The sequence below is a fragment of the Mercenaria mercenaria genome, chromosome 5, assembly GCF_021730395.1.
Source record: "Mercenaria mercenaria strain notata chromosome 5, MADL_Memer_1, whole genome shotgun sequence".
NCBI classification, from domain to species: Eukaryota; Metazoa; Mollusca; class Bivalvia; order Venerida; family Veneridae; genus Mercenaria; species Mercenaria mercenaria.
This window is the reverse complement of record NC_069365.1, coordinates 80,800,024-80,822,790: the sequence shown is the minus strand read 5'-3', so window position 1 is coordinate 80,822,790 and position 22,767 is coordinate 80,800,024. Positions and strand designations below refer to the sequence as shown.

The 22,767-nt window shown below is 34.4% G+C and overlaps 1 protein-coding gene across 2 annotated transcripts; it reads left to right on the top strand.

Annotated features, from left to right (window-relative positions):
* Positions 1–369: 369 nt before the first annotated feature.
* LOC123557759 (proline-rich transmembrane protein 1-like) lies at positions 370–21,720 on the top strand. Of its 2 annotated transcripts, none has more exons than XM_045349427.2 (4): positions 370–527; positions 19,186–19,370; positions 19,829–19,963; positions 20,178–21,720. In XM_045349427.2, the coding sequence occupies exons 1-4, from the start codon at positions 512–514 to the stop codon at positions 20,343–20,345; spliced, it is 504 nt and encodes a 167-aa protein (XP_045205362.1). In that variant the 5' UTR covers positions 370–511; the 3' UTR covers positions 20,346–21,720. The 2 variants fall into 2 exon arrangements, with proteins under 2 accessions (XP_045205362.1, XP_045205364.2); XM_045349429.2 differs by lacking the exon at positions 370–527 and adding an exon at positions 15,248–15,407.
* Positions 21,721–22,767: the final 1,047 nt, after the last annotated feature.

Sequence of the window (22,767 nt, the reverse complement as noted above, 5' to 3'; positions counted from 1 at the left end):
ACAAAATGACTTACGTCATTTTCATTATTATTATTATTGTTATTAAGAATGTTAATTGCAAGTATAATTAAGATTAAGCAAAGTCGTGTAAATTCAACAATACAGCAAAATTATAACAAGGACATATACAAAAGAAAATGTTTTCATAATTTTCAAATTGATTTATATCAGAACTTATGAAAGGTCCGCTTTAAAAAAAAATTGAAATTGTGTAAATAAACAGCAATGCATGTGCACCCTCGAAAAACAAATAAAAAACGGCGTAAACAAATATTTCAAGTTTATTGAGATCATAAAGATATGAACGAATCGCTTTAAAGAACAAATTACACCGTGCACTATATATATTATTCAAACAAACAATTGCGGTATGATTACGAATGTTTAATACTATAACCGTCTAAATAAACTATCAAATATTTAAAGCGCGGTAATAGGGGAATTTGATAATATATTTGCGACAGATTTAGCGTTGATTAAACTGCTACGTTTTGGATCTTTTATTTTCAAGATGACAGATAAATCAGGTAGGTTTATTAAACGCTTATCGTAATTAAAAGAAATATGTTAATAAGGCCGGCAGATAAATAATTTCATTTTCATGTTTTACATGCCTATTTCGGTAACCGTTATATATAAATTATCCATTATGTAAAAAATTAGAAAATACATCTTCTCGAATCAAACGGAAAAGATATGTTGCTTGATATATCTAACAATGTTTTTTTTTTTCTTTTTTCAAACGAGACAGATCTTTTCGCCGTATTTCACAACATCTGTATTACAATATGTCAAATGTATTAAGCTAAACCGACTAAAAATACGTCAAATCATGAAGGATATGTTTTTTACTTTAAATTATTGTTTGATATGTGTTTTGGTATTAGATAGATTTATGAAAACTTTCTACTAAAATTCCCTCACGTTAAAGGTTGGAAAAGTTTGTAAAATATAATTATGAAAAATATATCTAATAATATATGTGTACAGTCATTAGTGTTGAGATCATACATTGAACGTTCATGGAAATTTCTCGGTAAAGTTCTTTTATTAATCTTGATACGGAATCCCTAGTTTGAATTACCTGCCACTTAATTATGCCCCCCTTCGAAGAAGGTGGGGTATATTGTTTTGCAAATGTCGGTCGGTAGGTCGGTCGGTATGTTGGTCGGTCCGTAGACCAATTGGTTTCCGGATGATAACTCAAGAACGCTTAGGCCTAGGATCATGAAAGTTAATAGGAAGGTTGGTCATGACCAACAGATGATCCCTATTGATTATGAGGTCAGTTGCGCAAAGGTCAAGGTCACAGTGACCCGGAACAGTTAAACGGTTTCCGGATGATAACTCAAGAACGCTTGGGCCTAGGATCATGAAAGTTGATAGGGAGCTTGGCCATGACCAGCAGATGACTCCTTTTGATTCTGAGGTCAGTTGCTCAAAGTTCAAGGCCACAGTGAGCCAGAACAGTTAAATGGTTTCCGGATGATGACTCAAGAACGCTTGGGCCTAGGATCATGAAAGTTTAGAGGGAGGTTGGTCATGACCAGTAGATGACCCCTTTTGAGTTCAGTAAGTCAAAGGTCAAGGTCACAGTGACCCGAAACAGTTAAAAGGTTTCCGGATGATAACTCAAGAACGCTAGGGCCTAGGATCATAAAAGTTAATAGGGTGGTTGGCAATGACCAGCAGATGACCCCTATTGATTTTGATGTCAGTCGGTCAAAGGTCACGTTGACCCAGAGCAGTTAAAATGTTTCCAGATGATAACTCAAGAATGCTTAGACCTGGGGTCATGAAAATTGATAGGGAGGATGGTCATGGCCAGCTGATGGCCCCTATTGAGTTTGATGTCAGTCGGTCAAAGGGCAAGGTCACAGTGACCAGGAATTTTTACACTGTTTCCTGACTATAATTTGAGAATGCTTAGGCCTAGGATCACGAAACTTAATAAGGATGTTGATCATGACCAGTAGATGACCCCTATAGATTTAGAGGTCAATAGGTCAAAGGTCAAGATCACATTGACCAAAAACAGTAGAACCTTTTTGCCAGATAACTGGGTAATGCTTTGGTCTAAGATTACATTTGATATAGAGTTTATTCATGATTGGCAAATGACCCATAATCATTGGTTGAGGGCAGTACGTCAAACATCCAGTGCAAACTGACCAAATAATATCTGTTCCTTGTGCAATTACTGAATGCATTAAGGGGGCATTTCGTGTTCTACGAGCTCTTGTTGCTACTATATTAGTACACATCGGGAACCGGGCTAACGGAATCCAATGACGCTTACTAATTTAACATTCAGAGTATGAAAGATTAACAGATGCATTATCAAACAGTAACTTCGTTTCTTTGCTAAGAGCTTTGAACAAGAAACAAACAAACAAACAAAAAATGTGAAAGTATATAAGTAATACCACACAACAACAATAAAGTCAGCGTATCAAGAGCATCATAAAATAAGTGCTAGATTACAATTACGGTAAATGCGAGATCGTTCAATGCCGTTTACATTCCTTAGGTTTTTTTTAAAAACATGTTTTGTTGCATACTTGAATCAACACGCATCCGCTTGTATTATGCGCTAACTCATTTTCATCCACGTTTAAGCATCTCAAGGACTTCCTGTTTCATGTTCATTGGCAAGCATAGTTCGACGTGTGTTTCAAATCGAATCTATCCCGACTTTAATGTCGTTTTTTTCTTTGCGGGGGCTAGGGGTAGGGAGATGGTTGGGCGGGAATGTATCACGCAGTTTACCGTTGACCCTCATATTTTGCTATACATAACAATGGAATGGACCTTCTTTATCATCAAATCGTTATAAGTTTTAATTGTCTGCATTGATATTGCAAAAATACCACCATACAAGTGTAATTTGAATTGTTAAAATAAATAACGTTAACTTAGCATACCTGTTGGATTATTTGATCTTGGCTTTTACAAAATAGACTGTTATTGTATATATCAAATTTACAAATGCGATTTACATGGATAAATTAAGTCGTTACAGAATATTTCTTTTGTTCATGAATCTCAAAAGCATTGTATTTACTACCACAGTTGGTAGTCATGCAGTTGACTTCTCGAATTCACCTTTTGTTCTAATTTTATCTTGTCTTAAGCAGCCGCCTGCTTTAAGAATTCAAACGTTTGCTCTCCCTTGGCTGACTGCAAGTTTGACTGTATAAAGTATTTTCTTCTTTATCCGTATTTAAAACCCACCGATTAGTTTGAATCGTTGCCAAAAAAAAATCTATGCTCATAAATCAACAAGAACAAGTATACATAAAGTTAAAATAGTTAAAGCGGAGACCAGGAAGTGGCCACATAATTCGCATAAAGATTTTAAGAGGTCAAATCTGTCGACTTTTGGTTGCTTGTGTCATATGCAAGGTAGAGATATATGTGGTTAAAACCGTATCATCAATTAAGCTATTTCTACGCGTACAAAGGTAGAAGTACGATAATGGAATTTTTTTCACAAGATAGACTTTCGTTTTCTTTACTTTCAGAAAAAAGCTGAAGGTCGTCTGAGGTCACTTTCTGTGTTGTCAAATACATAATAACGCCTGGCGAGTTTGTATAAACATGTACCCGTAGTCCTAAGAATATTCGGAAAGTCATTGTTTTCTAAAAATGAGTGCTTTTTTTCCAACATTTTTAGCATGTTTGTACGAAAACAGACGTGTGAGACTAAAATAGCTATAAAAATGCATTTTAGGAAATCGCTATACACTTATGTAGACAATATATAAGTCTGGTCCTATATAAAGTTATATATGAAACAGAATTAAGATGTTGTTCAATTGGTACGTCAAAAAACGTTGTTTTAGTAGTCAGAAATGGTATGATTTTGTCTCCCGTTAAATATAAGCTGTTAAATTATTAGACAGACTATTATACTGATTTGAACATTTTGAATGTTTGTATTGTGTATACTCTATTACCCGATGTCCTCCACGCTACACAAAGTCAATAACCCTTAATAGTGTTGTTGGTGTGTGCACACGTGTAAATGCTTGTTATCATTGCAGAGCTAAGTAAAGAAAAATTCAATTGTTTAACGGACATGTTCAAAGTGTTTACAATAACTTTTACTTCACACGTCAATCGAACAATCATCTGGGGCTAATCATGGCAAGTTTCAAACAATGCATAGTACAAATAATTCCATAATTCTACTTAAAAGCGAAACAAACAGCCAGAATCAACATAATACTGCAAAGTTTCCTCCGTCGTAAAAGACAGTCTCGGCATGATGGGCAATAATTTTTTAAAAAGACCTCTATGGTAAAGTATATCACACGTGGTCATACCCGGGTCACTTTGGAAGGGTGTCGGTGTAGAAGTGCGGACAGGCTTGAAACATGCCATGATTACCCCAATATAAACGATTCTTTGACATGTGAGGTACAAATGCTCAAAATTTATTGTAAACACTTTGAATTGGGCCGTTGTATACGAATTACGCATCGTCCAATGTTTAGGCATTTACACTAGAATATGTTAATGGAAAGTCGAAATGAAACACTACAGCTGCAAAAACTAACACCACTGCTCAGCGTAATTGATTTTGGGACTCTTTGGGACACATCTCTCAACATGGAGGAGATCGGGTAATCGGAGTTTTTCTGTCTTCAATATGCCTTCGAAAATTGCATGGTTCAGTTACTTGAAAACCAGGGAATGCAGAGAACGCCATGCTATTGACTAAATATATTTGAGAGCACAATGCTGAATACGAGACAACAGTACATTGTACAAACATAATGTTGCACATCATATAAAATTGAAAATGTAATATTGAAAATCAAATAACATTGGGAGGGTAGAATTAAAAACAACACATGTAGAGAGTTTAATGTCAAAAAATTCATTTAGAGGGAAATACTAGAACACCAGAAAAGATGAAACTGAATGAGAAAGACATGGTGAAGACTTTTTTCTTTTCTTTTCTCGATGAAAACTTAACAGTGTTGACAGATTATTGATACAATCTAGATCAAATGAAAACCTTAATGCTGAAAACCATGTCAACGTGAAAGCGCAATGCATAAAGTCAAATAAATCTGAGGGCGTAGTTCCAACTTATTCACTCTCAATCTGGTTTCGTTAGTGTAATGTCACGAGCTTATTATACTTCTGAATTAAATTAATGAACCCGTAATGACAATCATATGCAATTTTTGCATCCTTCGGCTATAACAGAAAGTTTTATTTCATAAGAAGCGGAGAGTGACGAAGTCGCAAACGGAGTATCTGCATACGAACAGAAATTCTCGATTGTCATTTCGGATCTATTACCTCTATTACCTTAAATGTAACCATAATAGAAGTGGCAGCCCGCTTAGCTCAATAGGGAGAGCGCAGATATACGGATCACGGGGTCATGAGTTCGATCCCCGGGCAAGGCGTATGTTCTTCGTGATGATTTGATAGAAGACATTATGTCTGAAATCATTCGTCCTCCATCTCTGATTCATGTTGGGAAGTTTGCACTTACTTGCGGAGAACAGGTTTGTACTAAATCCAGGAACACTGGTTAGGACAGCTGCCCGCCGTTACATAACTGAAATAATTTTGAAAATGGCGTTAAATCCAAAACAACAAACAAACAATCATAATTGAAGTGATAGAGGATATCGTAAATTTTGCTGCTTTAAAGCTCTCTGACTTGGTTTATAGGTTATTTATGTTCTTCTTTTCTAATAACTGAATGCTGAATATGTATGTTCACAAAATTAACAAATCATGTCCTATCACGTATTATCATTTTTTAATAAGATCATTGGTGATAATCTATACAACTAACAATATTAAAATCATTTTAATAATGGGTATTGATAAAAACAATTGCGAAATATGAACCCCTAACATTCGCTATAGTACATTTTAGACTACACGTATTTCTTGTTAGTTTTATTTGAAGAATGTTCCAAAAATGTCTTCATTGAAATCTAAGGACAAGTCAAAATGAAGGAGCACAAGGAATCTCTTTAACGGTATAAGAGAAGAGAAGAATAACTAAGTCAATACATGTAAAATTGGTGGCAACTTTCAAGTCGTTACAGAGAGAACATTGACTTGCACTGATGAGAAACAAACAAGATTAACTTTACCCAAGGATGGTATTATACATTTAAAAGTCAAAGCGGCTTTTTAAACAGAACCAAATAACCTTTTGAATATTCAAGGAACACAAAGTTATTTTGATTTGCCTCTCAATGCTGTTGTTACTATCTATGAACCTATTGTATATAATAAATGTGATAAACGCAGTAGATTGGCAATTTTTATCTAAAAGGACAACTTTCATGTGACTTATGGAATTACACCTGAGTAGTATAATTTCCTATCAATTAGAAAAAAAAAAGTTTAAAATTATTTGTGTTAGGACAAACGTATATTGGTAATTGCAAAATTGACAGCTTGAATTCCGAGGGGTCATGCAAAACTGCTCTTTAGTAAAAACAAACACATTTCAGGTTTTATCAAATACATGATTAAGGCACAATGGATTCATTATGTAAAACCATATGTGAAAATCAACCCAGCTGAAGTTTAGCATGAATTTGTTTTTATACAAACTCTCCAAAAAAAAAGAGATCTCCTTATATCACAGAGGTATTGATGGAGTTGTTCAGATTTTCTGTATCTTGTTATTCTTTTTATTACCACTGTTGCAACTAAACTGAATGACTTGCTACAATGTACCAGTCTTCAATTACACCTGCACGGACAGTACATCAATGAATTGGCTTTAGAACAATTTCGACAAATCATTTAGTCTGTTTGATAAAATTACATGGATTTATAAATATTTTCTCCTTAAACTTTTCATTGTTTCGTTATGTTTACATTATGCTGATAGATTTCTTAGGATATAAAACAATAATTCAAGGCGTCAAGTTTTCAACTTTTTCTGATCTCAAATGTCTGAAACCACTGTTCGATTAAGATTTCATAAGTTTCCATAGCGCTTAGAATGAGGTGTAATATAACGAATCATTCTTTAATTAAGGCCAAAAACAGTAGGTGTGTTTCCAGTCCCCCGACCGACCTGAACCATTTTCCCTCCGACCTCAAACTTTTTTATTGGTTTTGAGGGAAAAAATCAAAATTTGTTTCAATGGTCGCACACGCCGAGAGGCGCTACAGCAGTCGTAGAGAAAGGTACGGTATGGTAACGGTTATTATACACGTATCATGTATGATACGATACAGTAAGGCTGAACACAACTAAAACAAGCAGTCCAAATATAAATAGTGCTAATCTTTATTCCTTTCCTAGTGCCTTTTCTCAACAGCAACGTGTTTACTTTTACCCTACCGCGTTTCAGTATGTATCACCTTGCATTCTATCGAAATTTGGCGTGTTCCTATCGCATGCTAGGTAAATATGACGGTGTAAGAATTTAATGCCTGGAAAATAGAAATTGAAAGAAGCACAAAGGAGTAAATTCAGCGGGTTGTATTTAACATGTTTAACGAATTGTAGTTTTCTTATATAAAAGTTAATACCCCCTTTTCTTTTTGTTTTTGTTTTCTAAAGTAGCGATATAGGTCTTTATGGGAATATAAGTCTCTGAAAATCTGATATGCTAGAAAATGTCGAAAAACCATTATGAAGTAAGTGGATTTTGTATGAAATAAAGAACAGCCGGATTTAGTGGTGTTCAGCCTGTAACAGTAATTATGCAGGGATCAAAATGGCAGCGCTCCTGCACGGTCATATTTGTGCAGTAGATTTTCGCTGATAACCTTGATGTAAAATATTTTTGTCTTTAATAATACACCAGAGGATCTGCATATCACTTTTTTTTTAATATCATCAGTAAATTCTTAATATTTTAAAGAAGCATTTAATTCGAAAGCTGTAGGCTATTTGGTGGCTCACGGCGGGTAGTCAACACATCAGCTTTATTTCCAGCCGCAGAGTACCTGTGAGATTGGCATGGTATGACTGGATTCGTATTCCGTGTTTAAATTAAATATTTCTTTCACGAAGCTCCGGACATACGGTCCGGCGGTTGCTCAGAAATTGTTTGACCAAGTGCAAAAACTCCGATCAGGACCTTTGACTTTCCAGAAATCTGTCCCGTCACATAAAGTTTTGCATTGTTTTCTAACACTATATGTACCCATATAATTAAAATTTTGTTGTGTCATCAAATTATTGTTGGGTGAACATTTTTCGCACATGACTTGTATGATGTCACCCACATGTTGGACTCCCTGATCTCATAAAGTAGTGGTAGAGCAGAGGACTCTAAGATCAAGGGGTCACTGGATCCAGTTCCACCAGAGAGAGATTTTGCTTTGCCATTGATTCACCTCAATTGATATTTGTGTAAGGGCTGGTTAGATATCAGCACTTTCCAAGAACAGAATAAAATACAGCAGCTGTATTGTAATTTTGGGTTCTCTGCTTTAATGCTTTAATTTGATTGTTGTCTGCAGGGGGAGGGGGAGAGGGTGTGGGGGGTGCATGTCAGGTCTGCTTTTTGATTTTTGCAATCTTATTTAAAAACTTGAAAATATTTCAAAACACTAAGTCACTAAAACAGTCACCAAAAACACTAAGATGCGCATAATGCCACTTTGGATAAAACACCATGATTTATCTGTCACAGTATAAAAAGAATTATGTGCATTTTTACTTCATTTTATTAGTGGCTAGGCCTATATCTCTTCTTCTAGATAGGTAAAAACTTTAAATGGTTTAGAACTTTTAAAATAACAATTTTTATATTAAAGGCCAATTGTCAATTGATTCCATATATATAGCAAATTCAGGTTTTTAAAGCTGGAAATTATACAAACACTTACTTTAGATGCATGTGTTAAAATGTTTCAGTTCAAGTTCTTCTATAAAAACAGATTTTGAATATAGCAGGTCAGGTGTTTATTTTTCTTGTCTACCTAGCGGGGAAAGTACTCGTATACGTTTGTCCGAGCACGCGCCTGAGATAGACATTCCTGTCTTTCCCTTGGGAAAAACCTTGCACTAAGGTGACGTCACATAGTACTGGCACTATTGTGACGTCATAAATTTTATAAATAATGTCAGGAAATACCCAGATCTATTTGTCTCCACGATCTATTTTGAACGTGATAGGCAAGAAAAATGATCTAACATGTCTGCCTGTGTAAGACAGCTGTTTTCCCAACCCTCGGGACAGCATGGATAAAAAACCTCGCTAACGCTCGGTTTTCCATTCCACACTGTCCCTCGGGTAGGGAAAACCCTGTCTTACACAGGCAGGCATGTAAGATCTTTATATTCTCCCACCTAACATACAGATTTAATGTTAGATAATATGCAACAGCTGTTCTTTTAGATAGCATTGCCTTTATAGTGTATGAATTCTTAATACGCATGTATAACATTTGAAATTATAGTTTTCTGGCATTATATTTTGAAATCATTTTAGGTATCTGGTTTATTTTATAGTATTTTGGCTCTTATGTATTAATAATTGCTTAAATATAGCCAGGACACAAAGACAATCGTCTGGAACCAAAAAAAATGTAGTCACATAAAAATATTGCGGACCAGGTTGTATTCAGCCTGTTTATCTGACACCATGGTACATGCAAATGTCAACCGCCACCAAGTGATCAATGTTTTCTGGCTATCAAGAGTCAAGTTCAGTTTTAAAAGTGCCACAGCAACAAGAAGAGGCCATTTCCTCTATAAAACACCTCTTGATATCAGGATATTGTATTCAAATTTTGTAAAGGAATTAAGCAAAGGTCCCAGAGGTCCCGAAAATATACATCAACAAGTTCCAAGTTCAAATTGTCTTTATTTCCAGATGATTCTGTAGGACTTTGCAAGCAGAAACACACAGCATGTTTACTTTTTCTTTAAGGAAGTCATCCCTTGGTGTCTTCCTTAAAGAAAAAGTAAACATGCTGTGTGTTTCTGCTTGTGTTAGCTAAAAATTGAGAATTTTGTTCGGTGTTCTGTCCTTCGATACCAAAAAAATATCCCTACCTACCTACTTCATTTTTTTTTCAAGGAGAATGGAAGGGGGTGGTGCTAATCAAAATGTTGCTGACCTAGGGGAGAAACATACTTGTACCTCAAAATCAATAACTGTGCACTATACAGACTTGCAATAATAATGTAAGGAAATATAAACATCTCAAAACTTCAATGTGAAGTTTATTTTATGCACAAATATTAAAACAAGCCTACGTAGTTTTTATCATTTTTACGAAATGCCCCTTTTCATTGCTTCTAAACCCGAACCGTAATATCATTTTTCACTTCCTAGTCGCTCGCAAGACGATTCGCTATAAAGACCTGGATAAAAACAGAGCATGTTTGATCCGGGTACTTACGTACCCAAGTGTACCAACGTGAGTCCTTTTATGAGAAGTATGTTGAAGTTTTATATGTCAACATTCCTGAAAAAATACCGCAGTTTATCAGTGTGCGACGTTATAGGGTGACAGCTTGTCGTGTTTATATTACCCTGAAATAACACATTTAAAGCTATTCTCTCGGAGTATCTTCAAAACAAATAATCTATACTGTGCATACTGAAGACAAACGTGAAAAGGGTTAAATTTCGTATATTACACGAACCAAAATAAAACAATTTGGCTGTGCGAAATCATCCAGTAGTTTGGAACTGAAAATAATCTGCCAATACCGAATGCCGCTGATTTTATAATCACACGTTTCCCCGTATGAGTTGCGTGGTTATTCCTTAACCACTTGTACATAGTTTTATCTTCTAATATTGCGTAGATTTTAAAATCTTTTCATTGTATTACATACTGTTTATGCCACTAAGAATTAGTTTGTTCATTATACGTTATTTAAAATGTCTTTCATTTCATTGTGTATTTAACATAGTATTAAGAATAGATTTTAAATTGACCATATGTTAGACTGGCTATAGCCAAGTATGTTATCCTCTTAAAATATACTTATTATTAGCTTGTTTTTTTTTCAAGGATATACTTTGAAAATCTGGAAGTCGATACGCTTTAAACAGAAAATGAATTTTCATTATTTTAACAATAACTGTTAAGGAGCCGCTTGACACATTTTGCGCTGTAGCGTTGCCTTTTGAAATAATACAGATCACGTGATAAGGGACCACATTCACTCTCTATTTAGGTGTTCAGTTAAACGTAACAGTACTTTTAACAGGTAAACCCACTCTCTTTCAGAATAATTTGTCTGTAGACAGTATCCATATACATGATTTAATAGCTGCAAGCCTGTATCAGGGACTAATAGCGATAAAGTGTGATTGTTAATCTGCCCTGACTGACCCATTTAATTGCGAAATAACCTTTAACTTAAAAGATAACGTTGCGACAGAACGAAGTTATACAGTGTCGTTCCAAGATATCAAGTGTTTGACTTACCTAGTTTCGGATATATTAGCTTTTTTAAAAAATGACAAACAAATCAGATTTGTAACCTACACTCTTTTAAATCAAAGAATGTTGTTCATACACAATGTACATTGATTTGATAATTCAATGTAGACATTAACGAAGATATGAATTATAATAAAAATCCCTTTAAAGATACATCTGACAGTTTTCTATATGTATATGACTTTTAATACATACATGTATATCCATTTTAAACTTGATTTTCAGTCAGTACACAAAATTTAAAGACATTCTGTCTGTAGGAAAATTTATGCCTATATACATCTTTAAACAAGATATAAAAATATGACATTCTGTCAATAGAAATATTTAACAATGTCAGTTTTATGTTAAATATAGCGAAACTTAAAACTATAAAATATAATAGATAATACTGAGAAAGACATGATGACAACTTAACAATGTTGACAATTTATTGATGAAATCTAGATCAAATAAAGACCTTGATATTGAAAACTATGTCAAATGCTTAAAATCAAATAAATCTGAGATTGTAGTTCCAACTTGCACTATCCATTTGGTTTCATTAGTGTAATGTCACGAAGTTATTGTACTTCTGAATCAAATTGATGAACACGTAATGGCAATCAATTGCGATTTCGGCATCCTACAGCTATAATAGAAAATTATCTTTTATAATTATAAGGAGCAGAGAATTCCGAAATATGCATGAATGTAAAGATCACTGAAGTGACCGCCGGCTTAGCTCAGTAGGGAGAGCGCAGATCTACGGATCACGGGTCGTGAGTTCGATCCCCGGGCAGGGCTTATCTTCTTCGTGACGATTTGATAGAACTTTTGTGTCCTCCACCTCTGATTCATTTAGTGAAATTTGCATTTACTTGCAAAGAACAGGTTTGTACTGGTACAAAAATCCAGGAACACTGGTTAGGATAGCTGCCCGCCGTTACACAACTGAAATACATTTGAAAAATGGCATTAAACCCAAAACATAAGTGAAGTGATAGAGGATATCGCTTTAAAGCTCTCTGATACTGAGGTACACTTGGTTTATTGGTTATTTATGCTCTTCATTTCTAGTAATTGAATGCTCACAAAGCTTACCATTTTTTATTAGTGCATTGCTGATTATCTATACCGGCAACAATTTTAAAATCATTTTAATCATGGATGTTGATAAAGAAATTGCGAAATATGAACCTCTAACATTCACTACAGTACATTTTAGACTTCATGTATTACTTGTTAGTTTTATTTGAAGAATGCTACAAAAATGTCTTCATTGAAATCTAAGGACAAGTCAAAATAAAAGGAGCAGTAGAAATAGCTTTAACGGTATAAGATAAGAGAAGAATAACTACGTAAATGCTTGTAAAATTGATGGCAGCTTTCAAGTCGTTACAGACAGAACATTAACTTGTACCGATGAGAAACAAGCAAGATAGACTTTACCCAGGGATGGTTTGATGCATTTAAACCTATTGAACCTATTGTATATATCATATGTGATAAACGCAGTATAGTGATAAGTTTTATCTAAAAAGGACCAATTTAATCTGACTTATGAAATTACACCTGACCAGTACAATATCCTACCAGTTAGAAAAACTATTTGAAACTATTTTTGTTAAGACCAACATGGTATATTCAATTTGGTAATTTCATAATTAACAGCGGTATGTCCATGGGGTTATGCAAAACTGCTCTGGTTTTGGCAAACAAGCGAATCTCAGGGTTTATCCATTGTGTAAAACCATATGTGAAAATCAATCTAGTGAAAGTATTGTTATCCAAAATCTCAATCAAAATGATCTCTATATAACATAGAGGTATTTATTACCGTTTTTGCAACTAAACTGAAGGTTATTCACTTTTTTCATTTTGTCTGCCGTTGATTTTTTTCCTTAGTATGCTAAACCTGGACTTGCTACAATGTACCAGTCTATAATTACAATTTCACGGACAGTTCATCAATGAAGTAGCTTATGAACAATTTTGACAAATATTTCAGTCTGTTTAGGTTATTACAAAAATATAATTGCATGCCTTTGTAAATATTTTGTCCTTACAATTTTCAATTGTTATGAAGTTCACATTTATGCGAGGATGTACAACACTGGTACAAGGCGTTCAGTTTTCAATTTTTATTGATCTCAAATGTCTGATGTTTAAAACATAAATCACTGTTTGATTATCCATAACCATCCGTGTTTTGTGAGCTCTTAGAAAGAGGCGTACTATTAGACTAGCCACTAGACTGATAATAAAGAATTTGTCACAGAATTTCCACTTTTGTATGTTTCTTTTATTTTATGTAATAGTGACAAATGCCAGTCTATCTTAGAGATTTTCGCAGAGAACTGAGGATATAGACTGGCTATATTCACATTTAGTTGTTTTTTTACAAAGAAAAATTTAAAAAATAATATATCATAGTCTAGGAGCTAGTCTAGGAGCTAGTCTAGTGTAACATTAATCAAAATGTTGCTGGTCTAGGGAAGATCAATAAATGTGCTCTATATATAGAGATTTGATATAACCATGTAAGGAAATATAAACATCTCAAATGTAAAGTTTATTTCATACACAAAAATTGAAATAAGCCTTAGTAGTTTTTATCATTTCTACACTAGGGATCACCAAAATGTTATCTTTCTTTGCTTTTAAACCCGTACCGTAACTTCCTGGTCGCTCTCTTGAGAAGTTTGTTAAAGTTTTATTTGTCAACATTCCTGAATACAGTATATCAGATTGCAAAGCTTTGACATGTTTATATTATTTTGAAATAACACAGTTAAAGCTATTCTCTCGGAGTATCTTCGAAACAAATAGTCTATTCCGTGCACTGAAATATATTGAATTGAAGAAAGGCTATATAACACGAACCAAAGTAAAACAATTTGGCTGTGCGAAGTCATCACATGGTTTGAAACTGAGAATAATCTGCCAATACCGAATGCCGCTGAATTTGTAATCCAACGTTTTCCCGTACTTTTCTCACATAAGAGTTCTAGGGTTTACAAAAAAAAAACCTATTTATTCTTGAAGTTACCTTTATATATTTCGTAGATTTTAAACCCTTTCGTTGTACTTCAATACTGTTTATACCACCAAGAATAAGTATGTTCATTATACGTTGTTTAAATTCATGCTCCATGTAACATAATTAATGGACCACGTGTAAGACTGGTTTTGCAAAATGTGTTATTTTCCTTAGTTAAAGTTGTTATTATTACTATATTATTATTGTATTCATTCATTTATATTTTAGATGTGTTACTACGATTTGGGCCTTACAAAACATACCTTGTTTGTTCCTTTTACAAGGATATACTTCGAAAATGTAGGAGGCGATACACTTATCGTCTCGCTACGAAAATATATTATTAAAAAGCTGCAACTTTAAACAGAAAAGTTTTCATTATTTTAAAAATAACCTTGTTTGTTCCTTATACAAGGATATACTTCGAAAATCTAGGAGGTGATACGCTTATCGTCTCGCTACGAAAATATATTATTAAAAAGCTGCAACGTTAAACAGAAAAGTTTTCATTATTTTAAAAATAACTTTGAAGAATACATTTTACACAGTTTGCGCTGTAGTGATTAGAGGTCACATGGTAATGGACCAGCTTCACTCAGTATTTAGGTGTACCAGGTAGTCAGTTTTGTTGAATGTAACAGTATTTTCAAAGGTAAAATATCCATTCCCACTCAGAATGAAAAGTTTCCTTTCCTTATTATCAATGATATTGTTATCAAACATTTGTCTGTAGGCATTATTACTGCAGACCTGTACCAGGGATTAACGATAAAGTATGTTTATTTATCTTCCGTGACTGTCCCACTTCATTGCGAAATAATGTTTAACTTAAAAGATAGCGCGACAACAGAGCGCAGCTATACAGTGTCGTTACAAGATATAAACTGTTTGACATATTTACAGATTGTATTGCTTAGTGTCGGATATATTCTTTTTTTTTTTAAAATAAAAATGACAGACAGATCAGGTTTGTTAACTATGTATACACTCATTTAAATTGAAGAACGTTAATAAATATGTAATGTGATTTGATATTTCAATAAGGACAGTCACGAAGATATAAAATAGTATTTAGCCAGAATATAGAAATATGACATTATGTCTATAGAAATACATGTATCAAACAATGTCAGTTTTATATTAAATATAGCGAAACAAAAAATAATTAAATTATGAAACTGTTTATTTCGGTGAATACAATATATTTTTCACTTAATATGTTAACGCGAAATAACCGAGGATAATAATTTTACTGTTAAAGATTGTAACTGAGTTTAAGTACGTTTAACTTATTATAATAATGAAACACAACGCTTTTAAATATATGCATGCATGCTTTATTCAAAGGTCATTTATTGAGCACTTCTCTGTGACAATATAAGGTTCAATCTGCCAAATTTATACACACCGTCGCAGATGAAATTTAATGTGTTGGAAATTGTGTTCCAATAGGGTCATCATATTGTCGTGTTGTCGACCGCTGAAGAATTCAGGGCGATAATATGATAACGCGACGCGACAGTACAAATTTCTCGTTATTGTATCATATTGTCGTGCTGTCGAATAGTGTTCATGTGCTTTCGCTTTTTGTTGCCGGGCTATCATATCGTGTTTCTTTGGTGTCGCGGTCGACAGTACCACACTGGTATCGTGCAATAGAATAATGTTGCCGTGATGTCGTGGTCGACAGTACAACGGTACGACATATGTATATCGTGCTGTCGATCTTATGCCTTATAGCGCAACAGGATGCTACAGCACGGGAACACGACAAAACGATATGACGGCATGACAACACGATGCGACAGCACGGTGATACGATGCGATAACGCGATATTAATGCTGTGCTGCGGCATGGTGTTTTTGTGTTGTCGCATCGTGTAATCGTAATATTGCCCATACCTCTGCAGGATTCAAAACGGTAAAACAAGATGATGACCTATTTGGAGAACCGTAGAGAAATGCTTTTTAAAATGGGTTCTATATTTTATTTTATTTGCGGCTGACTAAAATATGAAGTGACAATAATTTTACGAAATGCGTTTTATTCATGAAATTAGTACTAAAAGTGTAATAATAATATTTTCGAGCAAACTTTCTAGTCTCTTGAAAATTGTTGACTTTAACTGAATGTGTGGTTGTTAATAATTTAATCTAGTTTTTGAATACAAAACTCCAGATGATAAGCTGCCTTAATAAATTAGGTGAAGTAAATTCTTGATAACTGCAACGCTTTTTTATCAGACGGGTGCAACAAAACACTGCAAGATGACAAGATAATATGAGTCCGCAAGCTAAGCACAATAGATAGAGCGCAGATCTACAGATTGCTGTATCGTGAGTTCGATCCCCGGGTGGGGCGTATGATTTCCGTGACGATCTGATAAAAGAAAAGTGTGTCTGAAATCATTCGTCCTCAACCTCTGATTCATGTGGGGAAGTTGGCAGTTACTTGCGGAGAACAGATTTGTACTGGTACAGAATCCAGGAACACTGGCTAGGTTAACTGCCCGCCGTTATATAACTGAAATGCTGTTGAAAAAACCGGCGTTAAACCCAAATGAACAACAACGGACATGATAATATGCCATTTTTCCAGTACAGAACATTTACGGAAGTGTACCCGTAACAATAATCGATATTTCCATTCGTTAACGTATATAAGCTTTTCGGCATTCTCCGGTTGCTATGAAAAAAAGAGCTTTCTATTATGACAGAAGGATGCCGAAATAGTGTATCGCATGGAAATTGTCAATCAAATGCCATACATAGACCTAGTTCACTTATATATCTGTATCACGTTCACTATGACTTTGAAACATAGTATCAGGTGTTTAAGCGCATGGATTGCACAACCTTCTAAAATCATAGACAGTGTTAAAGAAAAGATTATTTTCTGGAATATCCTCACACAACTGATTACAAATATGCAAGGGGTGAATATGTAATAGATTTTTATAATTTCGAAATGCAGTTTTATAATGCATGTCCGTCATCAGTGAAACTTGGAAATCGCCCAAGTTATCTCATGACCTCACAGATAACATTGAGAACATCAGGCTAACACATCAGGTTAACAAGTTTTATCTGCTTATTGATCACAGTACCCTGTACAATAGAGAAAAGTGGAAACTTCACAGGTCGCTCAACACGACAGAAACGAAAATGTTGCAGGCTCGGTTTGATTGAACCTGTTCATGGACGGTAGTGGAAATGCATGCTACCGTCCACGCCCTCTAGCCCCGGGTTGAGCAGAACTCAACATTTACACATGCTAAAAGTACAAAAAGCAATTTAGAGACATCCGCAGATGTATTCAAACGGCGGTGAACATGGAACCTTCAATGATACACGTGTTGAGGCGTGTAATACCCTTGTATTTAATGTATAACGAAATCAAAAACGGTATATCTAAGATCTAATTATTTGTATACTAGAACAAAGTCCATGTATTAGAACAATTATGCAATCGTGAAATTTAATTTTAATGTCAGTAATGTGAACAATGACCTGGTTATTGTTTATGAAGTTTAACTATTGATGATATCAAAAAAGCCTATCTACAAGCCAGATAAATATACTGTGGGGAAATTAGTACTTTAGAACTTTTATGCTTTTAAGATTGTTTTATTAAATCCTAAAATGATGTTCTTTTCTTCGTTGTAAGTCAGATAACATGATTAATGTTAATTAAGGCAAAGAAGCCATCAAAGGCATTTTAATAGTAAGTTGACGTCCTGGAGGTATAACTGATATAGTGAATCATGCAGAAATCAGGCCAATGTAAAGGTGCCTAGTGAAGTAGTCAGAAATCAATGTTTTACAACCTGCGTAAGATACTTAAATCTAACAATGCTATTTAAGATGAAAAGATGTGCATGTTTCCTAGGTGAAGTAGTTACCCGCTCTAATACATCTGAGAAAAATAAACACACTTGAATATTTAGGAAGATTACTTCTAGTAACCAAATGTGTGATGCAGAGTTACTGCGATCTATATGACAAGACAACTGAAAGCGTTTACATTTAAAAGATTGATCAAGTTCACGTATTTATGATTAATATACCATTGAAATGTATGTACACATTTAGTAGAACCAACTTTAATAATTATTTTTATGTTTCGGAAGCAAATTATCTCAGTGATCTCGGTTTGATTAAGTCAGTTCTGAGTCAGGTCATGAGAGGTAGTGGAATGTGTAACACCCTTCACGCCCCCTACAAATCGACTCAAGTGGAATGCTATTACACATCTACATTGAATGGATTTCAATTGCGCAATGGACCAGAAAAAAACATTGCAGAGTTAAAGTACGCGAAGACATTTTAAAACCGTCATATGGCACTCAAAGACAGCCGTTGTGATAGATATTAACATTTATAAGTAGATCCTTTCGGAGCATAGATTGCAATCAAGCAGACAAAAAGCAGATTAGGTTTGACTGAACCTAAGAGGTAATGACAAATGCAGAACCTTTGATGCCCCCATCCTCCCCCGCCCACGACCCCATTAGCACCGGATTTGTAAACACAGACGATTATCCAAAAGTATTAAGAATGATGTATACTTTGCAAGACAATATATTACTTATAAAGAAATAAAATTCCGAATTCAATGAATCAACCAATTCAAAATATAAATTTTCTTTTTGACAGATTAAAGAGGTGTTTATCTTTTATCAAAAATGCGACAATATATTTATTTAGATCCATATATCATTCTATATTTGTTTCTTTTGAATTAGGTAATCCTCCACCATACTCTGAGCCTAGCAAAGGCTTTTCTGGTCAGTATGGAGCAGATTTTGGAGGGGCATACACAACACAAGGCAATGCATATCCACCACAGGTCGGGGCGTATCCTCCACAAGGTGCAGCCTATCAACCACAGCCAGGATACGGGTATTCGCAACATTCGACAACAGCAGTGGTGAGTGAATGTCACATTGATGTTCTTATTCAAAAGAAAATTGAGCCATTCTAAAAAGACTAAACAAAATATTTGAAACATGGCCATAAACAGCTATTTGTTAAAGCCAGTTTCTTCTGTTCTAATACAGCATGTAGTTTGCATGGTACCTTGCAATCCTGCTAAGTCACATGTACTCCGGTTACTGCTCTCCTTGAAAGATGCTTTTTGTGCAGATGCACAGGTAGATCTACAAAATATACGACGTTTACTAGGAATATAATGCCAAATATAAAATTAAATATGACTGAACAAATTTAGGACTATTTAAAGTGTCTATTTGGAGAGCAACTATGGCTGTGAAATGTAATTATAGAACTTCGATCGGAGTGATGAAAGCTGCACCAATCGGAGTCATGTATAAACTTTACCATATAATATATTTCCGTTTATTATAAATTGGTACCTGTATTTTTCAGGTGGTGACTCAGCCAGGTTATACTGGGCAGGTTGTTGTAATGCCACGGCCCCCAGATTACATGGTCGCCTCTATTTTTGCTTGTCTTTGCTGTTTCTGGCCAACTGGTCTATGTGCTATATATTACGCATCACAGGTAAATAGCTTTTGAAACACAGTTTCGGAAACAGCACTTTTCAAGAATAGGCACTACCGTTCGTGTAACAAACTCTTTTTGTTTATAACTTTAGTAATTTTATGTTCATTAAATGAAGATTAACTTTTGCATTTGATCTTTTTTTATTATTTTTATTATCATGTTACCTTTTTTTGTGGGTTCTCGCAATTGTATTCTTTCTACCATTTTGCAGGCAAGCAAATTGGCGGCTGAGGGTGATATGGCTGGTGCAACAAGCATGTCAAATAATGCGAGAAACCTTATGATTTCCAGCATTGTCATAGGAGTTATTTGGATAACCCTTGTTATTGTTCTTCGAGTGGTTGTTTATTCAACTACTTATAACAGTTACAATTATTAAATGCGAGCTGTGATGGGAGTATATATCAGACAGACATACTATAAAGACGGTATTCTTTCAGCACAATCAAATAATGCATATTTAGATGGACTTTTGAATTCATAAATAAAGACGCGCTACAGCTTGTCAGTTCATGCCGATTGTTTCTTGTTTGGTAATACTGCTGATTTGAACTTAATGACGACGGTATTACCCTAATCAATTCGTCCACGTCAAGAAAGGGAATGCCATTAAATGTCTTTGTTTTTTAATAAGAGATAAATGAATAAACCGGCGTTCATTAAATATTTCAGAATTTCGTAATAAAAAGAAAGTTTCAAACCATAACCTTTGGTACTTTTGTAATTCACAAAAGTTACTAATTAGTGTCAAATATGTATAAGTCTTGTCTAAAAATATCTTTGGAAAAAGATTATCTTTTTATGTCTTAGTCAATTTTCAGTTGTCATAAAACGAATTCCGACTGAACTCCTTTGTACATTTTATATCCTGATCATTTTGTAAATATTCTCTCGTTCTGTGCTAGATTTTTTTAGTTTAGTCCTCATTCATCTAAGGATGTCTTTTAGATATGCCCAGTATAATTCATTTATTGTTTGGAAATGTAATACCATTCATGTTCTTTGAGATAAATCGCCATGGTTCAAATTTTACGAAACCACGTGTTTTACAGTGGCAGGCGTTTAATTTAACTATGTTACAATAAAATATAACATATACGTGGACTTAGGAAAATAATTTATAGTTTCAAAACTATCCATGTGAATATACATAAGAAATTCAATGATGGTTATAGACGTTGACGGCTGCTGTGTAATATTCATTAAAGAATTTTATCAACATTGGTCATTATTTTTTCTTATGTTTGATTTGTACATGGTTGTCAACATTTTTTTTTAAAAATTTCATCTAGGTGTAGTTTGTGTTGATAGCATCTATTCCTTATTTTGCATAAGTATTGTTATGATAATCATACAGAAAGTGAATAATATATTTGTCTAAATAGAATGTAAGATAAACCAGTCGCCTGTTTTAATGCCTTTTTACAATAAAATGTTTTAGTCAGTATGGTACATGTAATAACAGTAATGTGTGGGCCAATATAAAATTATAACACTTTTTCTGCTATGTTAGGACTCATTTTGTATAAAAATTAGAAACATGCAAGTAAAACAATATAATAGACTTGAATCAATAAATATTTTCCCTAAATTGCCATATTACAGTTAAGGCTTCCGAGAATCATACTGTTTTGATGAAATTTAAATTTAAATGCTACATTCAACGTCTTTTCATAAATCAGTACATTTAGAAAATTATCTTCTAAGCTAGTACATTCCAATCAAGATTTTATGAATAAAATGTTAAAATCGTATTTGTGGTTATCTTAAATATCTAAATCATCGCTTTATGGGGGCATCCTTGGACAACTGGTTAAGGTCTCTCACTGCAAGTAACATATCCCTTGTCGCCATAATATTTAAAACCACGCTTGGGGTATAGAATTACATTTGTATTCCATGTGAGATGGCTGGCAGAAGGTCGATGATATCACTGCCTGAAATAATATTCGCAGGGGCACCCTAGAACATCATACACATAAAAGATAATAGGTAAGGGCAGATTTAGGTAAGGGTAGATATAAAAACGTAGGTAAACACGCGCCATATGACCTTAAACAAACACAGGTACTTTTATCACCTGGCTACTGATTTCATCAAGTTTTCTTACAAACATATCTGATTGTTTGTTTTATCTAAGTTTATATCTTATCGCCAACGGTTGCCCTTATGGATCTATCCTCCAGAATAATGTTGTTCATTCTACAGCATGGTACAGATAATATTCCGGTTTCACTGGTTTTGCATGGTTTTCTTTAACGATGATTCTTGTCACGTCACGAATAAGGAAATACACAATCTATGGGGTAAAAAATAAGGTAGTTTTATGTGAAGATTGTGGTAACAGGAAGTTGAGACGAAAGAGGTTTTATGCTGAATTAAAGCGTGACTGTTAACAAAGATAACACATCACAGTCTTATCTCAAAGGAGATTGTCAATTTATGTTATCATCGAAATGCGTCACACAGTGACATTCACTACGATATCAACTAATCCTATATTACAACTGTATTACATTTAGTTGCGATACTGTTGCTGTTGACGATAATGCTGTTATTAAAAAAAAAATACTAGTCTAAAATAATCATAACAAAGATAGTCATCCCATTATTACCGACGTCAACTGAACCAAAGTAGGGGCCTTCGTGGTGGAGAGGTTAATGCCGCTGACTTGGAGTGTAGAATTCATTATGTGTGGAAGTCATACAGCTGGCTTACGGAAGGCCGGTGCTCACCCATGCCCGAATCACTACCGAGAGTGGCACCTAGGGTCTTCCTCCGTCGCCAAAAGCTAGAAAAG

What these genes read in the sequence shown, in the direction of transcription:
- LOC123557759 (XM_045349429.2), top strand. Translation starts at nt 15,260, where the DNA reads ATGTTTAACTTAAAAGATAGCGCGACAACAGAGCGCAGCTATACAGTG. An exon ending in AACATTCGACAACAGCAGTG is followed by an intron (nt 19,371 to 19,828) that starts GTGAGTGAATGT and finishes TGTATTTTTCAG; the next exon opens with GTGGTGACTCAGCCAGGTTA. An exon ending in CTATATATTACGCATCACAG is followed by an intron (nt 19,964 to 20,177) that starts GTAAATAGCTTT and finishes ACCATTTTGCAG; the next exon opens with GCAAGCAAATTGGCGGCTGA.